Genomic DNA, 25995 nt, shown 5'->3' with positions numbered 1-25995 from the left:
GTGAGCAAAAAGGGGCAACAGAGGGTATTTGGGAAATAAAGTGCAATCCCAAAGATATGCTGCTGAACATGGTGTGTGGGAGGGAGAGATCAACAGGGCCAAACAGGTTTTCTGAGTGTCAGGCTGGTGAGTTTAGACTTCTCTGAAACAGCGCAGAGTGAAGTGTTCTGAGCAGGAGGCTGACCTGGTCTCCCAGAGCCGCTCTTGAGGCATCGTCAGCCACCACCAGCTTGTGGCAGGATGGGCAAAAGGGGAAGGCACGGCCAGGGCTCCTTCGACAGTCCCAGCCGATTAGTCAGGATGTGTGTATGGTGATGGATGGGTATGGGGGGCATGAGCTTTGCCTTGGGATAGCTCACCAGCTGGCAACACTTTAGAAGGATTCTGGAGGTTTGGGCCTGGCCAAAGGTCTGTGACTTCTGGCCCAGTCAGGCAAGGCTGGATCTGAGCTCATGGGCCAGTCCCTTCACCGTACAGATGGACAAACTGAGGCCCAGAGAAGTTCACACACCACGAGGCAAAGGGTTTGGCAGCTACCGGGCAAGAAAGAGAGCAACAGCTTCCTGAGACACTGCCCCCTCCCGCCGACCACTGAGCCTCGGGTCTCAGTTCCCTGAGTGCACTGTGGTCTCCTGCCCTGGTCCTTTGAACCCTTTGCCTGGAACACTGTCTCCCTCCTCTTGGCCAACTCCTGTCACCCTTCAGGCCCAGCACAGGCTTTGTTCCCTCCGCAGAGCCCTCCCTGGCCCTCAGGGTGAGGAGGGAGGCTGAGGTGTATGGTCTGTGCCCTCACATCACCCAGCACCTCCCCATCACAGTACCGACCCCACTGTGTGGGCAATACCCCGCTCAGCTGGAATCCCCACCAGGGAGACCGTGTCACGTGACCCTCAGCACCCGACATGTCCTGAGTGCCCAGTACACGCTTGAGCGAATGAATGATGGAGGCCGTTATCAAGTTCTTTCACCCCTGTACACAGACACCTGTGGCCCGTTCTCCTATTTGAAGAAGAGCAGTCTCATGGGAAGAGGCTGCCCTGGCTGAGCTTCCTGCCCACGGCCGGGGGCCCCTCAGCTGTCGAGCAGCCCGGTGGGCTGAGCAAGAGTAGTCCTTCAGGGAGGCCCCGATTACACCATCTGCTCTGCTATCCTGGGGCAGATGTCTGTTTTGGCTGAGGGGGAAGGAAAGGACTGAGTTGCCGAGGAGCGTTGGGTGGGAGAGGGCCCTGGGATTAGCCGTCAGGGGACCCCACCCTCCCTTGAGTGCTCGCAACAGTCTTGACCTGGGCCACCGTGAGGCACCCATCAGTCACAGCCCAGTTTTACATCACTAATTCATTTGTTCAGCCAGTGATCAATGAGCACCTACTCAGTGCCAGACACCAGGAGTATGGCTGTGCTCCCACACGTCCCCTCCCTGAGCGTCCCACAGTCTAGAAAGATAAGAACCCACTTTGCTCTGAGGTAGAAAGCCCAAAGCAGGGCAGGTGAAATGCTCGGGGAGTCTGTGCAAGGCAGAGGTTGCTCCTGGCTCGGTGGATTAGAGCAGGCCGTGCCATCTGAGGTGATCTCGAGGGATTTAGATGAATAAGAAGGGCCAGTTGTTGAGCTATCTCTCTGTTCCAGGCACTGTGCTAAGTTCCTGACGTACATTATCCCCATTTAATTCTCACCACAATCTTAAGAGTCGGGTGAGATTGTTCCTGTTTTACAGACAAGGGACTAAAGGCTCAGAGAGGTTAAGTAACTTGTCTAGTTACACAAGACACTGGGCAGAGCCAGAATGCAAGCTGGGACTGGTCTGACCCCCAGCCTGTGTGTCTGACACTCTCAACTGTGCTTCTGTGGGGAAAGGCATGGCGGCGGAGCATGATCAGAGGGCATGGAGGCGGGAGGAATACGGAACAGGCGCACTTGGGGATCAGCCTGTGATTTGGTTTGCCTGGAATATATAATTCCTGAAGGGAACCGGTAGGGGAAAAGGCAGAGAGCTGTGTTTGGGAAGGGGCTATTCACTGACCAAGCAAGCTTCCCCCTGAGGACCCTGGCTGCCAGCCGAGGAAGGCCCGTAGCCTGCCTTCTACAGACCATCATGGAGCCAAGGAGGGTTTCTGAATGTCGGAGAGGCACACAGAGGTGAATCTTCCCAGAGTGGTACTCTGGGCTGGGGGAGCAATATAGCCTGAACCAGGGCCTGGCAGGAGATGGAGGCTTAGGAAGGTGAGGCTTGGTGGAAGGTGATTGGTTTCCACCTTTGGGGAGAGACACAGAGCTGTCACAGATGACAGGGTGACCGAAAGCGGGAACTCAGGAGAAAGAGCAGTCTTGGGAGAGAAGACGGAGAAACTGGTTCTCCCCCGTACTGTTCGTGAGCTACTACTGACTGCAGATTCAGTGATTTGTTTTAGGGTGAGTTCTTTCCAGCCCCCTGTCTCACTAGCCTGGACCACAAAGACCACAACTCAGCCCTCCCAGACTCCAGAGTGCTTAGGCCAGGACTCTCCAAGGATAACTTGTAGGGAGGGTAGCCAGGCCTCTGGCAACGTGGGAGACCCCAGAACCCACTGAGGTATCTGCATTTGGTGAGCACGTGGGCCTGTATCCTTACCTGTATCAGGCCTGCTAAGACTTTTTCCCCTGAAACCCAACATTTCTTTGAATTCTTGTATTTTTATTTTATCTTAAAAATTCGCATGAACTTGCAAGTGTACTCCACCATAGATCTGTTTGTTTTAATACAAAGGTGCTGCTTTTCGTTACTAATGAGCTTGGCAAACCCTTCAGAAAGAGACCCTGAGGTCATCTTGTGGCTTTGCATGCATCCCAGGTTGAGAAGCCAGTCTTGTCTGGTGTATAAGGTGCCTCCCCTTTCCCCACCCCCACTTCATTTTCCGATGACCTAGAGCTTCAGGAACAACTTTCTCCAGCCAGGCTGATGAGGTGGGAAGTGCAGACCTGTCCCAAAGGGGAAAGGGGCTCTGGGAGTCCCCTCCTCAGTTCTCTTTCTCTCTGGGTTCCTCGAACAAGGGGTAGCCTAGTCCATCAGCAGCAGGCCTTTCTCCAGAGGGTTCTCCGAGGCCAGGGCCTATCCTTGCCCAATGAGGAGCTTAAACAGAGTTGGGCAAATGGTAATGGCCTTGCAGGACTGTCATCTCTGTCATCCCTACCTCTACCTCCAGCAGCCAAAGAGATGATAATCTCTTCCATCCCTCCATAGAGAGCTTTCTCTTACCCCATTCCTCTAAAATAGGCAGAGTGTGGTTTATAGATGAATCATCTGAGGCGCAGAAAGGCTAAACTACTTACTTAAGGGCAGACATTGGAAAATTGGGAGACCAGGACAAAGACCTGAACTACTGTGTCCTCGGTTACCGCTCTTTCCTCTGTTATGCACGGCTTCCTCTGTGCCAACTCTAGGTGTCTGCGGTCTGTGCCCCGAGCACTGGTAAGAACCATGGGGCCCTATGCCACCCCAGCAACTGGTGCCTCTGCTCTGTGAACCTGAGCAGTCTCCCCAGACATAGGTGACATCCCCCGCAGTCCCCCATCTCTGCTGCTCATGCCCCCATGTCTCAGCCCCGAACCTAGGTGAGGAACTGTGGCGTAGACCTGCCTGACCCCTGGGTCTGGGCATCTCTGTCTTGGGAGGGTCCCGAGGTGTCAGTGTTTCTGTCAGGCCACCGGGCTCCTGGCAGAGGGGGCTGGGGGAAGGGAGGGTATAGTGTTGGCCCTGGTGGTCAAGACAGGCCTGTTCTTGCCCTGCCCTCGCACTGTAGGGTTGGGTGTCAGTGGTTGGGTGCTTCTGGATGGGCAGGAGAGGCTTTAAGGCAGGAACCATCTCAGTTGTTCTTGGAGCTACCAAGCTTTGTGTCCTCCTTCCTCTCTTCCCCTCTCTTCACCCACCCCCCTGGACCAGCGTCTGCTCTCTCTAGCTCCCATCCCCAGCCAGCCCTGGCCCCTCTTCTCTACCTTATAGCTGAGGTGTCAGGCACCTGGCCTGTTGAGCTAAGAGCCCATTAGGTCTGGGCTGGCTTTCACTCCACTCCCAGCCTCAGTGGAGCCCATGGCAGCAGCCACGTTGTCTTACTTAGCACCGTATCCCTGATGGCTGGTAGGTGGCTGGTACCTCATAGGCAATGAGGTAGATATTCGTTGGATGGTTTGAGAAGCGGGCAAGCTTGATTGGCTGAGGAAAGGTGGCTCAGGGAAAGCCAAGAGGCCCAGCAGGGACACACTCCCTTTGGGAGGCCTGGCCCTGTGGGTATCAAATGGCTTTTCCGCAGGCTCCGGGGAGGATACCTGAGGGCCGGTTTCAGAGCAGGCCTTCTGTGCTCACTTAAACCAGCTGTGTTTTTAGTTGTTGTTGTTTCTTCTTTCTTTCTCATTTGAACTTGGAGTCTGTAATTAACCTCCCAGAGGTCGCGGTCACTTTCTGGGTGGAGGAGGGCTGGGGAGGGGGCTGGCCCACAGCCCATCAGCAGCAGGATAGTGGGAGACTTTGATGCCAGGCAGGCTGGCCGCATTGTCTCCAGGTGTTGCCCTGCAAAGGGGACTGCTCAGCCTTAGTCATGAGGTGAGGACCATTAACCCTTTTAGGAGTCCGCTGCCCCTGCGCCCTGGTTGTCAGGAGGGAGGCCGGGCCTGGTCCGCCTGGCTGGGCTGCCTGGCCCTGTCCCAGGCGTCTGTCTTGCTCTCAGATCTCTGCAGGCTCCGCACCCACCGCCCACTGCCGAGAGGAATGAGGTCAAGTTGCTGGCAGCCGCGGTACTGCCTGGCCTCGGGGCTGGGATGTGGGAAAGGAGCAGCCCTGGTTGTTCTTACTGTTGTTGTTCTCTTCAGTGAGGTGCTTTCTGGGGATTCCCTGCCACACAGATGCGGGCCAGGTGCCCTGGCTTGGCATCAGGTGGTGAGAAAGCAGAAGCCCCCAGATTAACCATGGCCCAACCTGTGGCAACTGAGATGTGTCTTAAGGTTTCACGGGATCCCTTATCAAGGGGGATCTTTTTGCGGAGACCTGGGTCATCCTTGAGAGACTTTCCTCTTGTTAGAAAGCTGCCAAAAGAACTCTCCCCACACGCCCACACCCCTACTCCAGAGAGCCCTAGTCCTGCTGCTTAGGTGGGTCCTAAGCAGCAGGACTGGGAAGGGAACGGGACGAAGTGACCTCTCAAGGAGGATGGGAGCTCAGTAGACAGGGCTTGGTCTGAGTAGACACTAGGGGCGGTGAAGGGCGGGCTGACCAACACCCTAGGGCCACCTAGGCCATCAACTTGCTGTCTGCCCCCGCACCCCGGGGGGAAGCAGGGTATCGGGAATCTCCACCCCCTTCTTTTGAACACAGATCTTCCTCTTGCTTCTACCTGCTGCCTCTCATCTGTCCACTCTCCTGTGTGCTGGGCCTTTAGGGTCCCCTCTCTGCGTGGGGAAATAAACACAGGCTCTCAGGACTGTGAGCGCTCCCTTTGGCTGCAAAGCTGAATTTATAGAGAAGTTTATGGCCGTAGTGTTAACATTAGCAGAACGTTGGAGACAACCGAACAAATTCCTCTGAACAACAGAATATTATGCAGCCTTTAAAATGATCTATATCTGTATTTCTAGAATTGGGGAAATGTCTTTATAATATGTTAACCAAGAAAAGTAGGCTATAAAACGTTTTCAAGAGAAAAGTCTTGCAGGAAGTATTTGAAAATGTTGACAGTGATTTTCTCTCTGGTGGTAATTGAATGGATTTAAATGTACTTTTCTTTTTCCTTACTTGCACTGTGCAATTTTTTTAAAATAAATTTATTTATTTATTTATTTTATCTTTGGCTGAGTTGGGTCTTCGTTGCTGCGCTCAGGCTTTCTCCAGTTGTGGCAAGCCAGGGCTACTCTTCGTTGCGGTGCGCGGGCTTCTCATTGCAGTGGCTTCTCTTGTTGCTGAGCACGGGCTCTAGACGCATGGGCTTCAGTAGTTGTGGCACGTGGGCTCAGTAGTTGTGGCTCACAGGCTCTAGAGCACAGCCTCAGTAGTTGTGGCACACGGGCTTAGTTGCTCCACAGTTTGTGGGATCTTCCCGGACCAGGGCTCAAACCCGTGTCCCCTGCATTGGCAGGCGGATTCTTAACCACTGCGCCACCAGGGAAGCCCACATTGTGCAATTTTTCTACAACAAAAATGTATTTCTTATGTAACAAAACAATAACAGAGAGGAACAAGCTAAGCTCCTTGGTGGGTAGGAGTGGTTGCTCCATACGGGGCTAGATCATTTCTGTCTGGGACAGCACAGGACCTGGCACATAGTAGCACTCAGTAGACACAGGTTGACTGACTAGGGGGTAAGAGCCTACCCACTGGACTGCTTCAGCTCTTGTCCTGACAGATCCCATCCACCCCAGGAAAACTGTTTCTCTGCTTGGTTCAGCTCTGACCCCAAGACACTCTAGGGCCACGGTACAGTGGTCTCCATACCTCACACTAGCATTGCATTCTGGGCCCTGGGCTATAAAAATCACCCAGACCATACTGGACCTGGCTCAGAGATGGTGCCCAGGCTGGAGCTAGAGCTGTCCCACTCATGTCTGAGGCCTGGTAAGCTCTATCTTCAGCTCCTCAAAGGTCTGCTGTGTCAACAGCCTCTTAGCCTTGTCCCAGGTGTCCCCAAGGTCTGGTACTGAATCCAATGGGATGCAGTGGGAGAAGCAATGGTGGCTCAGGATAAGAACGAGCTTAAAATGCAGAAAGTAAAGTAAGGTCAAGTCATTCCCCGACTTATAAGCCTCTGATACCTCCCATCACATTTACAAAACTCCAGGGCCGTCTTGCGCAGGTTGTCCACGCTCCTCACTGCAGAAAGCCTGACAGGGCTCCAGGCCCAGGAGTGAGGGTACAGAGGTCCTCTGGGCAATGTTCCCAGTGCCACCTGCGGGGCGCTCTTCCTGAGCTGCCGCCCCTCTCTCCAAGGGACTTGCTTAAAGTAAAAAATGCAGCCTGTTCGCGGGGTCGCATTGCTTTTCAAAACATACATCCTTGGCTTTCAAAGAGCCGTGAACTAAGATATCTGTGAACAGGGACCAGAGCTGGATGCTGCTAGACCAGGAGACATAGGCTTTCAGTATCTCAGATGATGCTTGTGAGGAGCTGTTAAGAGACACAAAAGAAGACTCTTCGTAAAGTACACAACATGATTGAAATGTATGGTGGTTTTTACTGTCATCCTTTAGCCCAGTGCTGTCTAACAGGAATATAATGTGATCGACATATGTAATTTAAAATTTTCTAGGAAGCACATAAAAAGTGGCAGGGGTAGGCAAAACAAACCCAGACTTTTTGTCCTAGCTCACACAGCCTCACATCAGTCACCTGGGCCTACTTCTCCAGGCTCCCCTGCCTTCCAGAATCTTCTAGCCACCTGGGCCTCTTTTATCCCTTGAACTCACCAAGCTCATTCACCCCTCAAGGCCTTTATCCAGGAGCTTATTACTGCCTCATATTTCCTGAGATTGTTTGCTATTACCTACTCTCCTCACTCTAATGCAGGCTCCCAAGAGCAGGAAGTTTATCTGCCTTGTTCACCACTATACACTCAGGGCCTGAACAGTGCCTGGCATATAATAGGGTGAATGAATGGGGGAAAAGTGAACTGGATGGGGCTGTTCTGAAGTGAGTGGACTATCACTCGGGTCAGGTCACACAAGGTTCTCACTAGATTGGGTGGCTCCTTGTGATCTGAAATGCTGTCCTGGTTTTCCCATTGGTGGCAGGGAACGACCTTGAAGCCCCCAGTTCCCCGGGCCCTCTGAATTGGGGTCGTGCCCGCTGTTTCTGGTTCAGTCTCTGTGTAACCATTACCACCACCATTAAGCAGTGGCCTCGGGCTCAGGGCACAGGGTGCCAGGACTTGTCAGGAAGCACCACTTCCTCCCACCAGGTATTCCGCCACCACCACCCCCCCCCCCGCCCTGGCTCATCGGGAGGAAGGGGGCCTGGGTTGGGGAGGGTGGGGTCAAGGGTCTCCCTCACGTCAGAACTTCAGGGAAGGTCAACACACTCCAAGCGGGGGAAGGAGGCACCTTAGAACTTGAGAAGAGCTCTCTGTGTCCCCAGTTCACGAGGAGGGGGAGGAGCCTAGTTGAAGGTCACCAGGTGACCAAGAGGTTAGCTCACTGGGTGTCAACCCAACCTTGGAGCAAAGCCACCTGTGAAGATGTGTTCGGCTTGCAGCCAGCTGTCAAGCTCTACACTTAACAATACGTGCTCTTGCCTAGAGTATGTTACATATTTATTATATATCTTTAAAACCCACATACCTGGACCCATCCTCACAGGTCCTGCTTCAGAGTGTCCAGAACAATGTTCCTGGCACTGACACACTTTTTAAAGCTTCCCATATGGTTCTCATTAGCATCTAGGGTTGATAACTATTGATAAGGAGTGACTGGGGCCCCGAGAGCAAGCAGATGGAGGACGGTGGGGTGCAGTTAAGGAGGAAGGATGCTGAGGCAGGGCTTCAATCACACTAGAATAATGAAGTTCCAGAAAGTCCCACAGATTGATAGGTTGATACACATAAAACCTCTGAGTGTCAAAAACAAAACAACCCCAAAACAATAAACCAGCATTTAAAAATGTAAGAAGCAGGTAATTGAGGAAAAACATTGTAGCAAAAAGTGAATAGCCTTGCTATTTACAGATCAGTAAGATGAGCACCCAATAGAAAAACAAGAGTACAGACAAGAACAGGCAATTCAAAAAGAGGAAATACAATGAGCCAATACACTTACGAAAAGCGGTCAGCCTCACCAGGAATCAAATAAGTGCAAATGAAAACAACAAAGAGGCGTTATCTTTTGCCTAGCTAATTGGCAGAGATTAAATACATGATAATACCTCCTGTTGGTGAGGGTGTGGAAAAAACAGCCACCATCGTTCACTGGTGGGAGTGCAAATTGGTGCAACCTTTCCAGAACAGTTTGGCAACGTGTAAAGCTGAGGAAGATTGCATACCTTTCTGGCGCAGCAAGTCCACTTTTAGGAATATTGCCTTAGGAAATAGTTGTGGATAATAATAACAGTAATAGTTAACCTTTATTAAATGCTCTGTGCGTGCCAGGCTCTACATCCCTTATCTTATATAATCCTCAGTCATCATCCCATGAGGTAGGAGCTGTTTTTATCACCTGTGTTTTACAGATGAGGAAACTGAGGCACAGAAGGATTAAGGCAATAGCCTGAGGACACAGAACTAACAAATAGCAAAGCCTGGGTTTGAATACAGGCAGTCTGAGTCAGGAGCCTCACTGCCCGTACAGTAGTATACACTGAATATGTGCAAAGGTTGATGTGCACTGGCTATATACACTGGATGAAGCTGCAAGGGTGTTCCTCTGGGCTTGTCTGTGATGGGGTGTGGTGAGGCAGGGGAGAATGTATGCTGAATGCTCCACAATAGGAATTGGTTACATAAGTTCTGATTCACCCATTCAGGAATATTATGCAACCCTAAAAATGGTGCTATAGGGAAAAAAATGTGCGTGTAAATACTAGGGGTTTTTGTTTATGCTTAAAAGGTCTCTGAAAGGATGTAAAAGGAACTGATAAAATTGATTGCCTTCTAGAAAGGCAACTGTGTGGCCTTGGTCAGAAGTTAGAGGGAGATCTGTTTTTTAAGCTATATACACCTTTTCACGTCTTGAATTTTGAATCATGTGAATATATTCTCTATTAAAATATTTATATATCTATAAATGTATACACACATAAGTTGTTATGTTACAGAACTTATTCCAGATAATAGCATTTCAAGGAAATAAAGTCAAGGGTTTCCCAAAAAAGCTCCAAGACCCTTACTTGGGGAATCATACTGAAGTCAATGAAGATACTTTTTTTTTTTTTTTTTTTTTTGTGCTATGTGGGCCTCTCACTGTTGTGGCCTTCTCCCGTTGCGGAGCACAGGCTCCGGACGCGCAGGCTCAGCAGCCATGGCTCACGGGCCCAGCCGCTCCGCGGCATGTGGGATCTTCCCGGACCGGGGCACGAACCCGTGTCCCCTGCATCGGCAGGCGGACTCTCAACCACTGCGCCACCAGGGAAGCCCAATGAAGATACTTTTTAATGTTTACCCACATGTTTCCCAAACTGATTTGTTCATGGAACCATTTTCTTAAGTAGTAGCTATTATCCTCTTTCTGGATATGTCTGTCCTATAGAAGTCAGTTTGCAAAATGTTATTAATACTTAATGCCAAGGTGAAAGGCTAACAGTGTTTCATTACATGAAAGAAACATGTTACTGGAACTGATCCCACTTTGTTTAAAAATAGATGTGTAGGTGTGTGTGTGTTTTAAATACTATTGAGTACTAGGATAATGGATGATTTTATTTTCTTTTATCCATTTGTATTTTCGAATTTTCTAAAATGAACAAAATCATTTCACAAGCACCATTTTTTTGAATCTATGTACTATATTTTTTAAGGCTTTGGGAGCACTTTCTCTCCATGCTACCCCTGCCCCTGTACCCCACGCTCATCTACTCCCTACTAAAAGCAGCAGCCCAGGGTTGGGTTCAGTGAGGGGCCCCTGTAGCCAGGCCCTCTCACCTGTCTTTATCCAGAGCCAGCTCGAGCTGTGACTCTGAACTGGTGGGGGAAGAACCAATGGACTAGACAGGGTCAAGTCAGTCTCCAGACAACTCTCTGGCCCCAGCAGACCCTCCCTTCAACCAGTTTCTCTGTTCCTCAAAGAGAGCCATTGAGGCTGCAAAAGCAGACACTGGCCTGCTACAAGCCTGACACACTGCAAATCCAGATACCTGGGCTCTGTGGCTGCCTGGCTGGGTGACCTTGGCCAAGTTTCTTGGCCAAGGCATGACACTTGCCTTACAGAGCTCGGTGACCAAATGAGAGCACACACAAAGGCACTGGGTATCCTTTACAGGGCTGTCCCAGTGGAAATTATCACACACCCCAGCAAGGAGCATGGACTTGCCATCACTGTCCTAAGAACAGAGTACTTTTTCCTTTTCTTTTTTTAGGTTGTTAGAGGGAGGGGGGCAAGGAGATGAAACATAGGAGACCGGGGCAGGTGGAAATAGAATGGTGTTCAAGAAAAATGGGAGAAGCGTCTTAGCTTGGCATTTGCAGCCCTGCAGCCCTGTGCCCACCAGTGTAGCCCCAGGCCCCATCCCCCACACAGCCACACCACTTCACCCATTCAGGGCAGCTCACCTTGCTGACACGTGCGATTCTGATAAACCACAGCCTGGACCACCTCCCTCCTTCTAGCTCCCCCATCCTTTAGCTCTCAGCTGAGTTAGCTCCTCCCCCAGCCTGGGTTGGGGGACACGCCTCTGGGCTTCAGCACCCCCAGGCCTCCATAAACCACGCTGTGATGTCAATGCCAGGTTCCAGCGCCTCTGCTAGACTGAACTTCCTGAGGGCAGGAGCTGTGTCTGTCATTTTGGTCCACTTGTGTCCTCTGGGCCCAGCATAGGCCTGGGGGTCTGGGACAGGATTTAGATCATGAGCACTGAAGTCAAGGAGACCTGGGTTTGAATTCCAGTTCCAGCCCCTTGGAGAAGTGACTTCACCACTCTGAGCCTCAGTTTTCCCCATCTGTAAATGGGTTTAATCATTGTCATGAACTCACAGGGTGATTTTCATCAGCTAATGTGTATCAAGCTCTGAGTACCATTCCAGGCATGAAGGAAAACTCTCCATAGGTGGTACCCACACTGACATCATCGCAGACCCTCTGTGAAGGCTTGTTGATTTGAACTAGGAAACGACACCAGGAGCACATGCTTGGCGCTGCCCCATCACCAACACACTCACCTCCTGCCTTGTATCCCCACAGCCACCCGGCCCAAGCTGAAGAAGATGAAGAGCCAGACGGGACAGGTGGGTGAGAAGCAATCACTGAAGTGTGAGGCAGCAGCCGGTAACCCCCAGCCCTCCTACCGCTGGTTCAAGGACGGCAAGGAGCTCAACCGCAGCCGCGACATTCGCATCAAGTACGGCAATGGCAGGTGAGCCACATCCCTCCCTCCATCCACCCAGCCGCCCACCATCCTTCCTCAGAAGGAGGGGCCTGAGCCGGGAAGAGCCCAGGGCTGTGCCCCCAGATCCACCCGTGGAACCAGTTCCAGTCCCCCCTCTCTCTTGTGGCGCCCAGTTTCTCCTTGCAGCTCCAGCCCCTCTGGTGATGCTGCCCCAGCGTCTTGCAGACGGTGCCTGCTTAATTAATGTCCCTGGATGGTTGAAGGCAATTTGATTGTCCAAGTCAGCTTTAACCGTGGAGTCCCATCTTGTGCATAAAACTTCTCAAAGGACCTGCCACAGGGTCGGAAAGCCCACCATTGGGCAGTCTTTGGTGAAGGACCCTGACTAGGATGTGTCTGAGAGGGCACGTGTGATGATGGGCTGGTTCCTCGGCTCAGCAAGCTGTCACTGGGCAGACAGCCAGGTAAGGGAAAGGCACATGGCTTTGACTGGTGTCGGAGGAGTCTGTATCTCAGACAGTTGCCCCGTGACGTGGAAATTGACTTTAGTCTTTGAGTCAGTGCTCCAGGGAAGAGAATCTGAAGCTCTAGGGTCTCTGGGCTGTGGAAGGTGGCCTCTCTTCCATCTTGGATTGGCCAGACAGGGGGCTCCAGGCACCAGAGAAGCCAAGAGTCCAAGGGCAGCCCCTCACCTCTCTCCTGAGGGGCTGTGAGAAGGCAGGACAAACCTGACCTCTGTTCTGTGGGCCCTGAGGGCCCTGTGGACTTCCCTCTCTGGCTGAGGCACACCCCAGCCTTTCCTGGCCCTCCAGAGGAGCTTTCATTTACTCCTCACCCCTGCAAAATGCAAATGAAGATGATTTTAGAGGACCCTCCAACCTGTCCTACAACAGAAAGTGATGGAAAAAGGGTCTGGGCTCAGGCTGCTCCTGGTTCGCTGGGTGACCCTGGATGTACACATCGTGCCCTCAGGCCTTAGTCTCCGAAACCTGTGAAAGAGGAGGTGGGGGTCAGCGTTCTGGGCAGGGCTTCCAGTTTTCTGACTCTCTTTTCAAGAACGGAGAGCAAAGACAGGACTGGTCACCCTGGAAAGTGATCCAGGCAGAAAACAGAAAGTAATTGAAGAGGATTTGGTGCAGATCAAGGGTTTATGGCTGAAAGAACACTGCTTCCTAAGGGAACTTGGGAGGGGGGGTCTGGGGTGTCACCAGTCTACAGGTTGACCATCAAGCTCACCTTCTGAGGCCACCTCACCCCTTCCCCGCCAAGCCTGGCTCTGAGCGGGAGAGAGGAGTGGATAGGCTTCTACAGCTTTGGGGGCCCCGTCTCCCCTTCCCCCTACTTCACTGAGACAGCAGAAGTCAGGAGATGGGGTGCTCCTTGCCTGCCACATTACTCTCAAACAGTCCACAACATGGCCCATCCTCATCCCCATTCCTGATCCGCACGTGGCCCTCACACTCACCCACATCCTCCTGCACACACAGAGCCCTTGTGCCACCAACAAAGTTCTGATTCCCATGTTGTGACTCAGAGAGCTGCCGCCTCTAGACACGTACTTCACCTGGCATGGGAGCTAGGGGTTAGGGGCGGGAGTCTCCTTTCTGGCAAAATCTTCTCTTTCCTTCTGCCCACACTGTGGCTTGCACTCTGGCCCTCCCAGCGCTCCGTTCTGCCCAAGCCACACTCTGTCTTGACATCACTCTTGGTCTACGGAGACCCCTTCCCAGTGGGTGCCACCTGTCTCTGGGGCTGCCCCGCTGAGGTGTCTCACCCAAGGCTTCCTGTGCCGGAAGAAAACCGTCCCCCTCCCTAGCCCTGGGCATTGAGCCCACCCGTGCAGAACCAAGTGTTCCCTTATTTATGAGGGGCAGGCTGGAACTGGCCCCTTGGGCAGGCAGCAGGAGGTAGGCACTGAGGAAAACGTGCAGACGGGTGGAGGAAGCAGCCACCCAGATCCCTAGTCCCTGCCAGCAGAAAGCTGGCTGAGGAAGGAGGGGAGGGGCGTCCATCACAGGGGCAGACCTGGGTCAGCCTAGCGAGCGGGCACTAGGCCTGCCAGAAGGTGGGAGGGAGTCCTGAGTCCTTGGGGCTTCGGACTGGAGCTAGGAGCGAGGAGAAGAGAAACGTAGTTGCCTGCACTCCTTAGGGTCCTGAGAGCCCCACCGAGCCCTACCCTTCAGCCCTGACCCCAGAGTCTCTTGTGCAAGGCTGGGGCCACCTTCCTGGAACTGGGGAGATCATCACACACCTGGTAACCCAAGATATCTGCAGCCAGCAAACCTAGGGGTCATTGTTTATGTCCCCTTGCCCCTTTCTGGCACCTCAAAGGGGAGCGGCTCTCCCTGCACCCTCACCTTTCCACACATCTCACACTCCTTCATGCGGGAAGCCCTTCCTTCTGGTTTTAGCTTTCATTCCTCCAGATAACTGTGAGCCTAGCTCCACCTTGTCCTGCTGCATGTCATGTCATGTAAGGGAAGCTCCTTTGAATTCAGCTGTGGGTGGGTGACAAGGAGGTTCTGAGTCTGTGTCCCCTATACCTTCTTGACCCGGAGACCCTCAGGTGATCCCCTACTCTGCTCATCTAATGTCAGGGAAGAGCTGGTGGTCAGGAAGCAGAAGCCTGGTTCCGGGACAGCTGAGATCTGTGGCATCTAATTAGGCTGGAGCCAGGAAGGAAATGCTGTCTTAGCCAGAGAAGCCTCCAGGGCTCTGTTTAATGAAGAGAACAAACTTGAATTGACAGAAGAGGGTTGTAGGCAGACACCAGGCCAAGGAGACAGAGAACGGCGTGAGCCAGGAGGGGTGGAACGGAGTCAGGCAGCTGTCACTGTCACGTCCGCAAGGACATCACCACAGCAACAGGGACTTTTTGACAAGACAAGCTCATGGAGGCTGGTTTGGGGGATCTTGGAATGAGGAGGTCTGGGAAGAGCCCAGCATCAGAGGCTGAGGTGGAGCTCAGGAGACAGGTAGGTCCCCAAAGCATAGCCCGGGGAGGGATGTGGGTCATTTTGCCTTCTCCTCCATCCCTGGTGCAGCCTCTCTGCTCACCATCCACACCTTCCCCCATCAGCTTCATGGCTCTGTCTTTCCATCCCTCGGCCCAGGGCAGAACAGCTCAGCTACCCTACCTCCCATGCCACCACTCCTCCAACCCACTGCGCATATTCTGGGAATCTGATTTTTTAACTCGGGCCTAAAAGAGGAGGAGGTTACATCATGTTAAGAAATTTTCATGCTACTTTTTGTTTCCCCGGGGACCAGGCTGGGGTCCCAGGGTTTAATCCGGAGCTCAGACTGGCCCTAAAGAGCACTGGGGCTGAGGGAATGGGAGGTGTGAACAGATCCTACGGAGCCCAGGCACCCGCGGGCAAGTGCAGGGAAGCCCACGGAAGGAAGGAGAGGTTTGGCAGCATCTTCAGGAAGAAGAGGGGAAGCAGGGCCAGGTGCCCTGGAGTCATACACAGCATTGAAGTCTCTGCCCAGGCCTCGCCCCACAACTCGTGGCATGCAGGGCTGGGTGCAAAGCCCTCCACAGAGGGGTCAGCCTCAGCATAGGCTCCAGGAGACAGCCCACGAGCTGCGTGGGGCCCAAGTCCTCACCAACTCCAGCTCCTTATCCACCTCTGCCTTTGCTTTGCCGGGTACCCTTGGACAAGTCTGGAAGCCCCTCTGGGACTCAGTTTTCCCGTCTGTCCTGCCCTGTCCTCCTTCAGATTAGTCACTAGGGTCAAGTCAGGCCTTGAGGATAGGATCTTTCTGTTCCCTGAGGTAACCAAGCTCCCAGCACACAGAAGGCACCCCGTGAACATTTCTTGAATGAATGAAGCGAAACCCCTTGGGGAGACCACAGAGTGCCCCTTAGTGGCAGGGCCGACACAAAGGCAGGAGAGAGCTACAGGTTTGGACTGGGAGGCTGGGCACAGTTGCCATGGGAACCTGTTAGATTGGTGGCCCTGCAGGGTATCTGGAAATAGGCCTGGCTTATCTAGAGTGACGGGGCTGCCACCTCTAAGAGAAGGCTGAGGTAGCTGTGAGCCAGCAGCTGCTCTCCTGGAAGGAGGTGGGGGGAGACACAGCAGGCCTGAGAGAAGGACACTAAAGGAAGAGGAGGGGGGTGGCCATGGGACTTCCTAAGGACTCCACTTTCCTCCCCTAGAAATATGGTTACAGAGAAGGCCCAGCCCTGGAAAAGTAAATGTGAGGATTCATGGACTTAGAATCCCATGTTCTCCTGAGTGCCCAGGTCTCCCTCCAGCTCTGGGGACTCTGCACTCCACCTGGACCCCAGCAATGGCTGGTCGGAGGGAATCTACTTCCCGTCCACGCTGCGTAGATGCTGTGGCTGTGCAGGGAGAGGTGACCTCTGGGTGACTGCTGGGGAGCCATGGCCAACCTAAGCCCTGGCTCACGCCTCTCCCACTCTTATCCCCTTCCCTATCCAGAAAGAACTCACGACTACAGTTCAACAAGGTGAAGGTGGAGGACGCTGGGGAGTACGTCTGCGAGGCTGAGAACATCCTGGGGAAGGACACCGTCAGGGGCCGGCTCTTTGTCAACAGCGGTAGGTGATCCCCCAATGAAGGGAGGGGTCCTAGAAGGGTTCTGTGGGGTGGGCCAGTTGCCCCCCAGCCCTAGGGAGGCCCGCACATGATCCATCTTGCACTTGACTCCTCTCCCTCCTGCCACTGCCATATCAAGCCCCAAGATCTGAGCCGATTCAGAGAAATGCAGTCGAAGCATAAATGTTTAGCTTTGTTATCTGGACCTGGAAGAGCCGCCAGCTCTCGTTTTAAATACCCTGAAAACTAAATATTTTGAAATCAAGAGGTGGGGGTGGGGGGAAGGATATTTTTAGAAGGCAATTATGGGAGGCTGGGCTGCCAGAAGCGGGGCTCCGGGGAGAGGCAGACCCAGGGTGCACGCGAGCTGCCTGCCCGCTGCTTTGCTGAGCGCCCGAGTGCAGGCAGCCAGCTCCGCGGGGCCACGGGTGGGAGGCTTGGGTGCCCCGGGCCCCTGGGGGAAGCCTCAGTTCAGGGTTGGCAGGACCCTCTCCCACAGGTCATCTCCTCCCTGGGAAACGTGCAAGGTCAGGAGCCCACGGCACCCTTTGATTCCCCCTCTCCGCAGAGGCAGCTCCGGCTTCGGCATGGAGGCGGCCTCCCTGCTGGGCTGTCCTCTGGTTATTGCCCTTGACTGGAAAGTCACCAAGGCTGCCTGTCCTCAGGCCACGCCCCCTCCACTCCAGCCTGAGTCCTCAGAACCCCACAGCTCTCGTTCTTCCTCCTGATACCCAGCCTCCTCGTACCACTTGGCTACCTGGTTGTTGGGTTCGCTTCTAGTCCTGCTCCCAGCACAGAGTCCAGTCCTGCATCTCCCTTCATCCCCTGTGTTTCCACCAGACAGCCCTCCAGTACCCCCTACACCCAGCGCAGTCTAACGAGAACCCTGCCCTCTGACCCTGAGAGGAGAGCCTGGCTCAGACCTGGTCTGCCGTGTTGTAAGGGACCTCCCTTGTCCTCCCAGACTCTCAGCTCCTCCATCTCCCTTACCACTGGATCTACCAGGTCTGAGTCTGCGAGTCCTGGTCCGTCTTCTTTCTGGATCTTTCACTCACATCTGTCCTTTTCATTCCAACCCCACCTCAGGGGCAATCCTGGCCCAGGTTTCATCCCTGCTGAACCTGGACCAGAGCAGCAGCCTCAAGATGCTTTCGCCCTGTCACTCCCCCACCCATGGAGCCAAAGAACAAGGACTCGGTCCCACAGCCCAGCTCTCACAAATCCGACCCAAATGACCTTTCCAACTCTAACTGTAGTCGGCCTCTCCTTCCCATTTTTATTCTTCCTCCTGCACCATCTCTCCCAGGCAGCTATCCTCCTGACCAGTCCAGCCCACCGCAGCGGCACTCCCAGCACAGGCCCCACTCCTCGGCCCTCTGTGGTCTTGTGTATCTCTCTCTCCAATTCTATCAGATCATTCTTCAGCTCTCATCCTGTTGCCGAACTTTCTTTGCGGGTGTGACCTTCCGGGTGGACTGTCCCGGGCTGGCTGTACCAAGTCCTGGGATATCGGGCTGGGCCTGGCTTTGCCCCAGAGGGCAGGCAGGTGTGACCTGGGGTGTCACAGGATCGTGGAAGCCCTGGAGAGGCTTCTGGGCCTGCCCCTTACCTGGGGACTTAGAAAGGCTAGCTGTTTAATCACAGGCACACCCATGTATACTGTCATCTCAAGCCTTCAGCGAGGCCTAACTCAGCAAGACGCTGTTCTGAACGCTGAGGGGTCACAGTCTTGGCTCCCAAAGTCCCCTCAAATGGCAGGAAGCTAAAACCTGAACTCAAAGCGTCTGCCTGTTCTAACACACTGAAGAGGAAAGACAGGCAACTTAACAATGGGAGAGGGGGCATCCCAGGCAGGTGGGAGGGGAGCCTTACAGGATGAAGAGACACTTGATCTGGGCCTTGAAAGACGAGCAGAGATTTTCTCCAAGAGCAAGGGAGAAAAGCAGTTGCAGTAGCTGGCAGCAGGCAGAACATCTCTGCAGCATCAGCTCCTTCCCGGCCCATTTTCTCTTCAGAGACCCAATAAACTCACTCACACCAAGACACTAATGGCTGATAGAGGCTTCCTGGGTTTATCCTTCCCAGGTGTTTTCTTTAAATCCCCCCAGCCCTTGGCAACCAGAATCTCCTTTCTGCCGCTATGGATTTACCTATCCTGGACATTTCATACAAATAGAATCACAGAATATGTGGCCTTTCAAGACTGGTTTCTTCAACTTAAAATAATGTTTTCAAGGTTCATCCATGTTGTAGTAGTATCAGTACTTCTTTCCTTTTTGTGGCTGAATAATAATTCCATTGCCTGGTTCTACCACATTGTTTATATATACATCACCTGAGGTTGTTGTGTCATTCTAGTTGCTTCCACATTTGGACCCTTATGAATAATGCTGCTATAACATTTGTGTCCAAGTTTTTGTGTGGACATATGTTTTCAGTTCTCTTGGGTATACACTTAGGAGGTGAATTGCTGGGTCATATAGGAACTATGTTTAATTTTTTGAGGAATGACCAGCTGTGTTTCAAAATGGCTGCACCATTTTACATTCTCGCCAGCAAAGTATGGGGGGTTCCCGTTTCTCCACATCTTCACCACCGCTTGTTATTTATCCATCTTTTTTTTAAATACAGCCACCTGAGGGGGTGTGAAGTGCTCTCTCACAGTGGTTTTGATTTTCATTTCCCTAACGACCTTCTAGGAGTATTTGCATTTAGTAAGAGACAATGCTTTAACCTACCAAAAAGATATCATCATCAGCCAAGGAGACCAGACTAGACCCTGGGATGGTAGAAGAAGGTACCTTTCTCTCAAGAATCAGATGTCCATTTGCTCATTAGAAATATTTGTAAATATTCGTTAAGCACCTATTACACGTCAAGTGCTGGTGCTCGACATTGGGGTTCGTTCACCAGTGAAGCAGACAGACATGGCCTCTGTCCAAATGGAGCTTACATTCTAGTGGAGGAGCTAAGCTTTGGACAGCTAGTAATTGCACAACTAGTCCTTTAATTGTTAGAATAAGCACTACAAGGAGAAGTTACAAAGCTAAGGGAAGGAGTAAAGGAGGAGCCTGAGCAGCCTCTCTGAGACACTGATATTTTGAAAGTCCTGGATAAGAAGGCACGTGGCCTCTTAGAGGAGCTGGACTAAGCCAGTGGAGTCTGAATATACTGCAAGACAGGGACAGGACATGAAGCAGGAGAGGTGGTTAGGCCCAGATTAGACTTGGGAAGGGGGAGGGGGACTTTATGATGAGTATGAATGGAAGCCATTGGAGGGTTTTGATAATGGAAGCGATTGATCAATTTACATATTTTAAAGACCACTTTGGTAGCAGCTGTGAAGCAAAAAAGGTAGAGATGAAGGCAAGAGTGAGGGAAGAAAGACCAGTGAGGAGGCGACTGTGGCCATCCAAGAAAGAGACCACGGAGGCAGTATTGAGACATGGACAGAGCCTCAGGAGGAGGTAGGAAGGCAGCCCTCGGTGATGGACGGCTAGGGAGACAGAGAAGGACCAAAAATCAAAGATGCCCGCTAGGCCTTCGGTTTGTGCTGTCCAGTCATTGAGATGAGCAAGGCTAGAGGAACAAGTGGCTGGGGCAGAGGAGTGAGAGCTGAGTTTGGGGTGGCCCGGCGCCATCCCCACGGTGATATCCAGGGAGCGGCCAAATTCTCCCACCTGGAGGTCATTTGTCATCTTCACATCCCCAAACACGGGAGAACACAGTGAAGAAATACGAATAGGCTGACAAGGGAGCGTGACACATTGCCTTAGGAGCCCTTGTGTGCCGGAATAGCACGAATGCACCTCTTCAGTGTGGAAATCTTCTGGCGTGAGCCTTCACCACCAGCAGAGTTGGCTGCCGTGAGCTGGGAGGGCCCTGCCGTCACAGGGGTGGCCTCAAGGTACTTCTTTTTGAGGTGGAAAGGCCTATGGTCACTTCCCTCCACACCTTCTACAACCAGCTCCCCCATTGCCCTCCCTTTTTACCTTTCTGGGGCCCCAGCCTAGTCCCCGTGATGACATGGCTCTGGCAGCCCTAGGCCATGGATCCCAGGTGGGGCCCTGTCTTCCCTCAGGAGTCGTCCTCTGCCTCCCAAGGCCTCAGTGAGCACAGACGTGCGTGTAGACAGGCCCAAGCATGCGGCTGTGGTCCTGCCACCATCCTCGCTCCTGCCAGCCGCTCATGCAGCCCAGCTCTGGGCAGGTTCCTCCACCCTTGGCTGCAGAGGGCATCAAGCTGGCCTGAGATTTCTCTGGCTTGGCCAAGGCCCATGAGAGGACCCAGGCCCATGGTCCACGTCGTATTTGCATTCGTCCTCCCGTCAAGCCTTGGTGCTGACGTGTTCTTCCATGAGGGACCAGGTGCCTGGTGAGAATGCTCAGCCAGACGTCAGGAGCCCTGAGGCCTTGTTACAACACACACTGGACTCTGGAAGGCCCTTCCCTGCTCTCTTTCCTCACTCCTCCTTGGCAATGTAACCGAAGGGCAGGACAACCTCTAGGGTCCTCCCGGCAATGAGATTTTATAACTCACAGGCGTGGTCACCTCAGCTGTTTGTCTTCTCTGTCCCTTTCTTAGCTCCCTAGGTCTCACTGACCCAGAAGCATGTGGGTCCCAGCCTTGTGTGGGGTTGAGCAGAGGTGGAAGACGTCAGCAGGGGTGGGGCTCGAGGATGCCAGACCAGCAGCAGGCATGATGTGGAGGGAAGGTGGGAGCTGGCCCTACCCGCTGGGTTTTATCAGCGAGCTCCTCAGACATATACAGAGGCAGAGCTGTGTATACACTCCCAGTCCCGTGCTCCATCTGTCTCCCCACACGTCTAAACACTCAGGGCGCCAAGTGCCTGCCCTCCTCCTCCTCCTCTCATCCCCCCACTTACTTCGGGGGATGGTGGAGACTCAGTACCCCTGAGGAGACAGGACCAGCCAAGGTAGGATGGGCCATCTCAGTCAGGAGGCCACTGCTGGGTGGGCATGAGAGGCCCTCAGAGCCACAGAAGCTGAAGGGGGGAGCAGGAACCGGTTTCTAGCTGCCCAATATGGATACACAGCCCAAGAGGTTAGCTAACAGATAAAGAGTGAAATTTGGAGCAAGAATTTTCACTTGAAACCAGGCTTCTGGATGCCATCCCATTGGGAAGCAGTGCTTTTGTGATTTTCACTTATCAAATGAATCTGATCCATCAGGTGTGCAGTCTGGGTTAGCAGCCTTGAAGCCCAGTCTTGCTGTCACCTAGTCTCCACATCCCAGCTGTCCCCCAGCCCTCTCCCCAGCAACGTGAAGCCCCGGATTTATGGCCTGGGCTGTCCAAGGCCTGGAGGCTCCCTCCAGAGGCAACAGCTGACCGGGTGGGGGAGGTGGAGGCTGCCTGATGAGGGAGGACATAAAGGCGGCCCAGGATGCTTACGGAGACGCACATAGCGGCCTCTGTAGCATTTCTGGGTGGCTTGGCCCAACTCTGGGACAAAGAGGGGAGAGACGGAAGCTAGGGTTCTCCCCACATGTCCCTAGATCGCAGAAAATTACAGTGTCCAAAAAAGGTGCCATTCCCCTCAAAGCCCAGCTCCCTGTAATCACGCCCTGGTCCATGAGAGCCCCAGCAGTGCAGACAGATATAAATGTCTCCTCCCTGAACCCCACGTAAGACATGGTGCCTCATCCGCCTGCAGTGGAGCCCCCGAAAGGCAGGCGGGTAGGCAGGCAAGCAGCAGAGGTGGGCCCTTATGCCAGAAGATGAAGCAGTTTCTGCTAGCCTCTCATCCCCTCCAAAAAAAGAAAATCTTCCCAGCCTTTGAAGGTTTGCCTGGAGCAAGGGTGCAAGGTGGTGCTGGGCAGATGGTCCAAGCTCATGGTGGCCTCCCCTTGGCCTTGTTGGTGACCTGGGAGGGACCACCAGAACTTCCCCCCACCCCGGCCATTCCTACAGTCTCTGATCGTCCAGCTTTGAGATGGGCCATGAAGGAGGTGATTCCTGGGGCCCAGAGGTGGTCTCAGTGGGTCACCGGCACGTGTCTCTCGTACCTCCAGTGAGCACTACCCTATCATCCTGGTCGGGGCACGCCCGCAAGTGCAACGAGACAGCCAAGTCCTATTGTGTCAACGGAGGCGTCTGCTACTACATCGAGGGCATCAACCAGCTCTCCTGCAAGTAAGTCATCAGTGGGGGCAAGCATGGGGGCAAGAGCAGGGGGAGAGAGGCTGGGGCAGAAGTGGAGGGCTCTAGGAAAAGTGAGCTTTGAGATATTAATAAGGGGTCTCCAAGAGGTGTAGACAGGGAGGTTTGCCCCACTTCCTAGCCCTTTCCTGGAATACAGGGAGATTTAAGCTCTAAAGGGCTCAGGGCTTCTGCAGTCCCAGTTTCCCAGGCCCCTAACCACCCCATCTTCCAATGTCCACCCTTTCACCAACACTTTCTAGGGAGATGACGAGACCAGTCTATGCCCGGGGCACTGGATTCTCTCTCTCTCTCTCTCTCTCTCTCTCTTCCCCTCCCCATCTCTCAGCAACTTTCCAAACTTTGTTCTGATGAACATTGCCCAGGGTGCATCTTCCCCAGCAGTGAGGAGCCTGGCAGGGTCAGGTAGGGCACACGTCCCAGAGCCCTTGCTAGCTGAGCTCTGCTCTTATAACCTTGAGGGAAGAAGAGGGCTCTACCCCCAGTGCTTGCCTCAGGACCTGCCTCTTCTCCCTACCCAGCAGGACCCCAGTGCCCAGATATGCCCTGGCTGCTGCCTGTGCCACTTCAGTCCCTAGCCCCTCTCTGGGGAGTGAAGGGCCACCAGCAAGGACATCACTCTGGGTGTGGCTGAGTGGGGGAGGTCAGAGTTGAGGAAAAGTTCATGTTGGGACTCTGCCTCCCCCCAAGAGCTGCCCCGAAGGAACTCCCAGGAGCTGAGGACCCCCTGCTCCCCACCCTTAGCAAACAGGGTAGGTGGGAGCACAGTGATCAGGGAGGGCTTGTTCAGGCCCAGCCACATATTCTGGGAGCCGGGCCCCCACTGCCCCCTTGACAGATTCTCTGGTGGGTGAGCAAGAAACAGGTAGGGGAGCTTGGTGAGGGCAGCACAGCTTCTGGCCGGATCCTGAGTAAAGGGAGGGTGGCCTAGTTCACAACTTTGGGTTTCAAAACAACCCAAGCCTAGGGCGCTGGCGATGTGCCAAAGCTGCCCCATTGCCATGGCATCTGGGCAAGGGCCAGCAGAGTACTGATGAAGATTCATGGAGAGGGGCGTTTGCCCTCCCCACAGATAAGGTCAGATTCAGCGCTCCTCGGCTTTCCTGCCTTTGGCCTCCGGCTGCAGAGCTGCATCTCCCTCCTGACTACAGCCTTGGCCAAAGACCCCTCCACCTCACAGCGTGATAACGAGGGGCCATACCTCCTTCACGCCCTCCCCTCAGTGCTGGGTGAGCTGAGCCTGGACTGCCAGGCACACCTGTGCCTCTTGCTCCAGCTGGCATCCTTTGCCAGCATCCACCTCGGCTCCACCTTTCACCTGCTGCCATCCACCTTCCGGCCTCCCCCATCCTGAATCTCAAGGGACAGTCCCAAAAGCAACAGCAGGTCCCCCAGGGAAGTTCTTAGTCCAGACTCAGCCCCTCATCCTTCCTCTCTCTTTCTGCCTCTAGGAAGCTGCCACATTAGTGCCACAGACCCTGGGGAAAACATTCTAGCCTTGAAAATGCTCTGAGCACTTTGGAATAGATCTATAGAAATGCATAAGCGTTCTGGAATACCTCACAGAGATGGCCCAGCCCTGGACCCCTTCTTCTTGTCCCCTGCAACAATCACATACACACCAGGCCTCTCTTCTTCCCTAGCTGCCCCTTGGATCCCAGAACCTTGAAGGGATCCAGCATTGTCACTGGCTTCAGACAGAAAAGGTTTGAGCCACCCGGGACAGGTGTCGGGGCTGAGGAGGGCCATGGGACCCAGGACTCCAGTGCCAGAGTTTAGTGTGGGAAAGAGTAGGGAGCTACAGGATTCCCAGGGGGCCCTGCCAGCAAGGCTGTACCCCTAGGACCTTCTGGGTCCCGCCCAGCTAAGTCTGAGAGGAGCAGAGGGCAGGAGCCTGAGCCACTGTGAAGATGCTGTCCTGTCTCCCCTCCCCACCAGGGCAACTGGGGTTCACTGCTTAGAACCTGAGCTTGGTACCCAGAACCACCACCTCCCCATCTCAGCCTGTCCTGGGTCAGCCCCAGCCAGGGCTCCTGGAACCAACTTCCCTGATGCCCTGAGCCCTCAGGGGAGAGGGGCATCCCTGGCGGGGATTGCAATCAGGAGGGCAGGTCCTCAGAGCTGTGCTGGAGAAGGGCAGGGGGGAGGGGGGCAGGGCAGAACCCAGAGGCCATTCTTGGGGTGGGTGAGCTGGGAGGGAAGGGGGGTAAGCCTCTTGGGGTTCCTGATGACACCCTGAATGGAATGCATGGAATAAAAAGGAAAGAACTTAGGAAACGGAACTCACGTCGTACCATTTGTGCTGTTTGTTTACTTTTTATTTTGATTTTTTTGCATTTCCGCTTAGCTTGGATAATGAAACTAGACTGGTCAGTTTCATTCCAGTTTCTACAAAAATCAGTTTTCCTTCCTGGTTTTCTGACACTTGTTGTTGTGTATTGGTTCAGAGCCCTGCGGGGAGTGTTGGAAAGCAGGCACACTCCATCCCTCCTGTTTTTCTAGAATTCCGAGCCAAAAGAAACAGTGTCACTGATACTGAATTTTGTTTTAAAAAAGGAAAGTTTAGGGGGATTTGAAAACGGGGGTCCAAATCAAGGTGACCGTCTCCTGTCTGGGCCAGACAGGGGCCTCTGCACTTCCTCTTGCTGCTTTCTCCTCTTCTCTCCGTGTTTTTATAGAGCACGGTTGGTGCGTGACTCCTGGGGACTGGTTCAGGGGATGATGACAGAACAAGACTCTCTTTCCAGCCCTGTGCACATACCAGTGGCATGCCTCCCTTTCCCATCAGCTCACCACCCCCATCCCCTCTGCTCCCATGTCCAGGTGATTTCCCCCATCCCATGCCCATCTGCCTGCTCATCCTCTCCACCCACACCCCTCATGAGGCCAGAGACCCTTCACTCCCTCCAGTGCCCGGGGCACACCCTCATCCTTCATCCTCCCCTCTCCCCTGGGTGAGGGCAGCACACATGGCATTATCCCCAGGCTACCAAAAGGAGAAACTGAGGCCCGGGAGGTAGGGTGGGAAAACGGGGAGGCAGAGTCCCAGCCTCTCTGTCACCCCAGATGCAGCCCGTGGGCTCTCCTCTCTGCCCCTCTCTCACCCCTGCTCTTCTCCAGCCCTGAGCACAGACCTTCCCGTAGTCAAGGATAACAGCTCGGGGGGAAGGGCTGGGAAGCCTGTTACCTGCCGCTCCTCCTAACCTGTCCCCTGTGTCCCTGAAACTCAGGGGCTCAATCCCTGTTTGAGTGGGAACTCACTA

General features: G+C 53.7%; 1 protein-coding gene across 2 annotated transcripts in view; it reads left to right on the top strand.

The window, feature by feature from the left end:
* NRG2 (neuregulin 2) overlaps positions 1-25995 on the top strand; it is a 173107-nt gene that overhangs the window by 126243 nt on the left and 20869 nt on the right. For both annotated transcript variants that reach the window (XM_059061258.2, XM_059061256.2), the window contains exons 2-4: positions 11839-12010; positions 16435-16553; positions 22585-22705. In XM_059061258.2, the coding sequence (XP_058917241.1) occupies positions 11839-12010; positions 16435-16553; positions 22585-22705 (412 nt within the window). The remainder of the gene's footprint in view (positions 1-11838; positions 12011-16434; positions 16554-22584; positions 22706-25995) is intronic.

The sequence above is a fragment of the Kogia breviceps genome, chromosome 4 (assembly GCF_026419965.1).
Source record: "Kogia breviceps isolate mKogBre1 chromosome 4, mKogBre1 haplotype 1, whole genome shotgun sequence".
NCBI classification, from domain to species: Eukaryota; Metazoa; Chordata; class Mammalia; order Artiodactyla; family Physeteridae; genus Kogia; species Kogia breviceps.
Note: the sequence above shows the minus strand (reverse complement) of the source record. Positions and strands in the feature narration are given on the sequence as shown.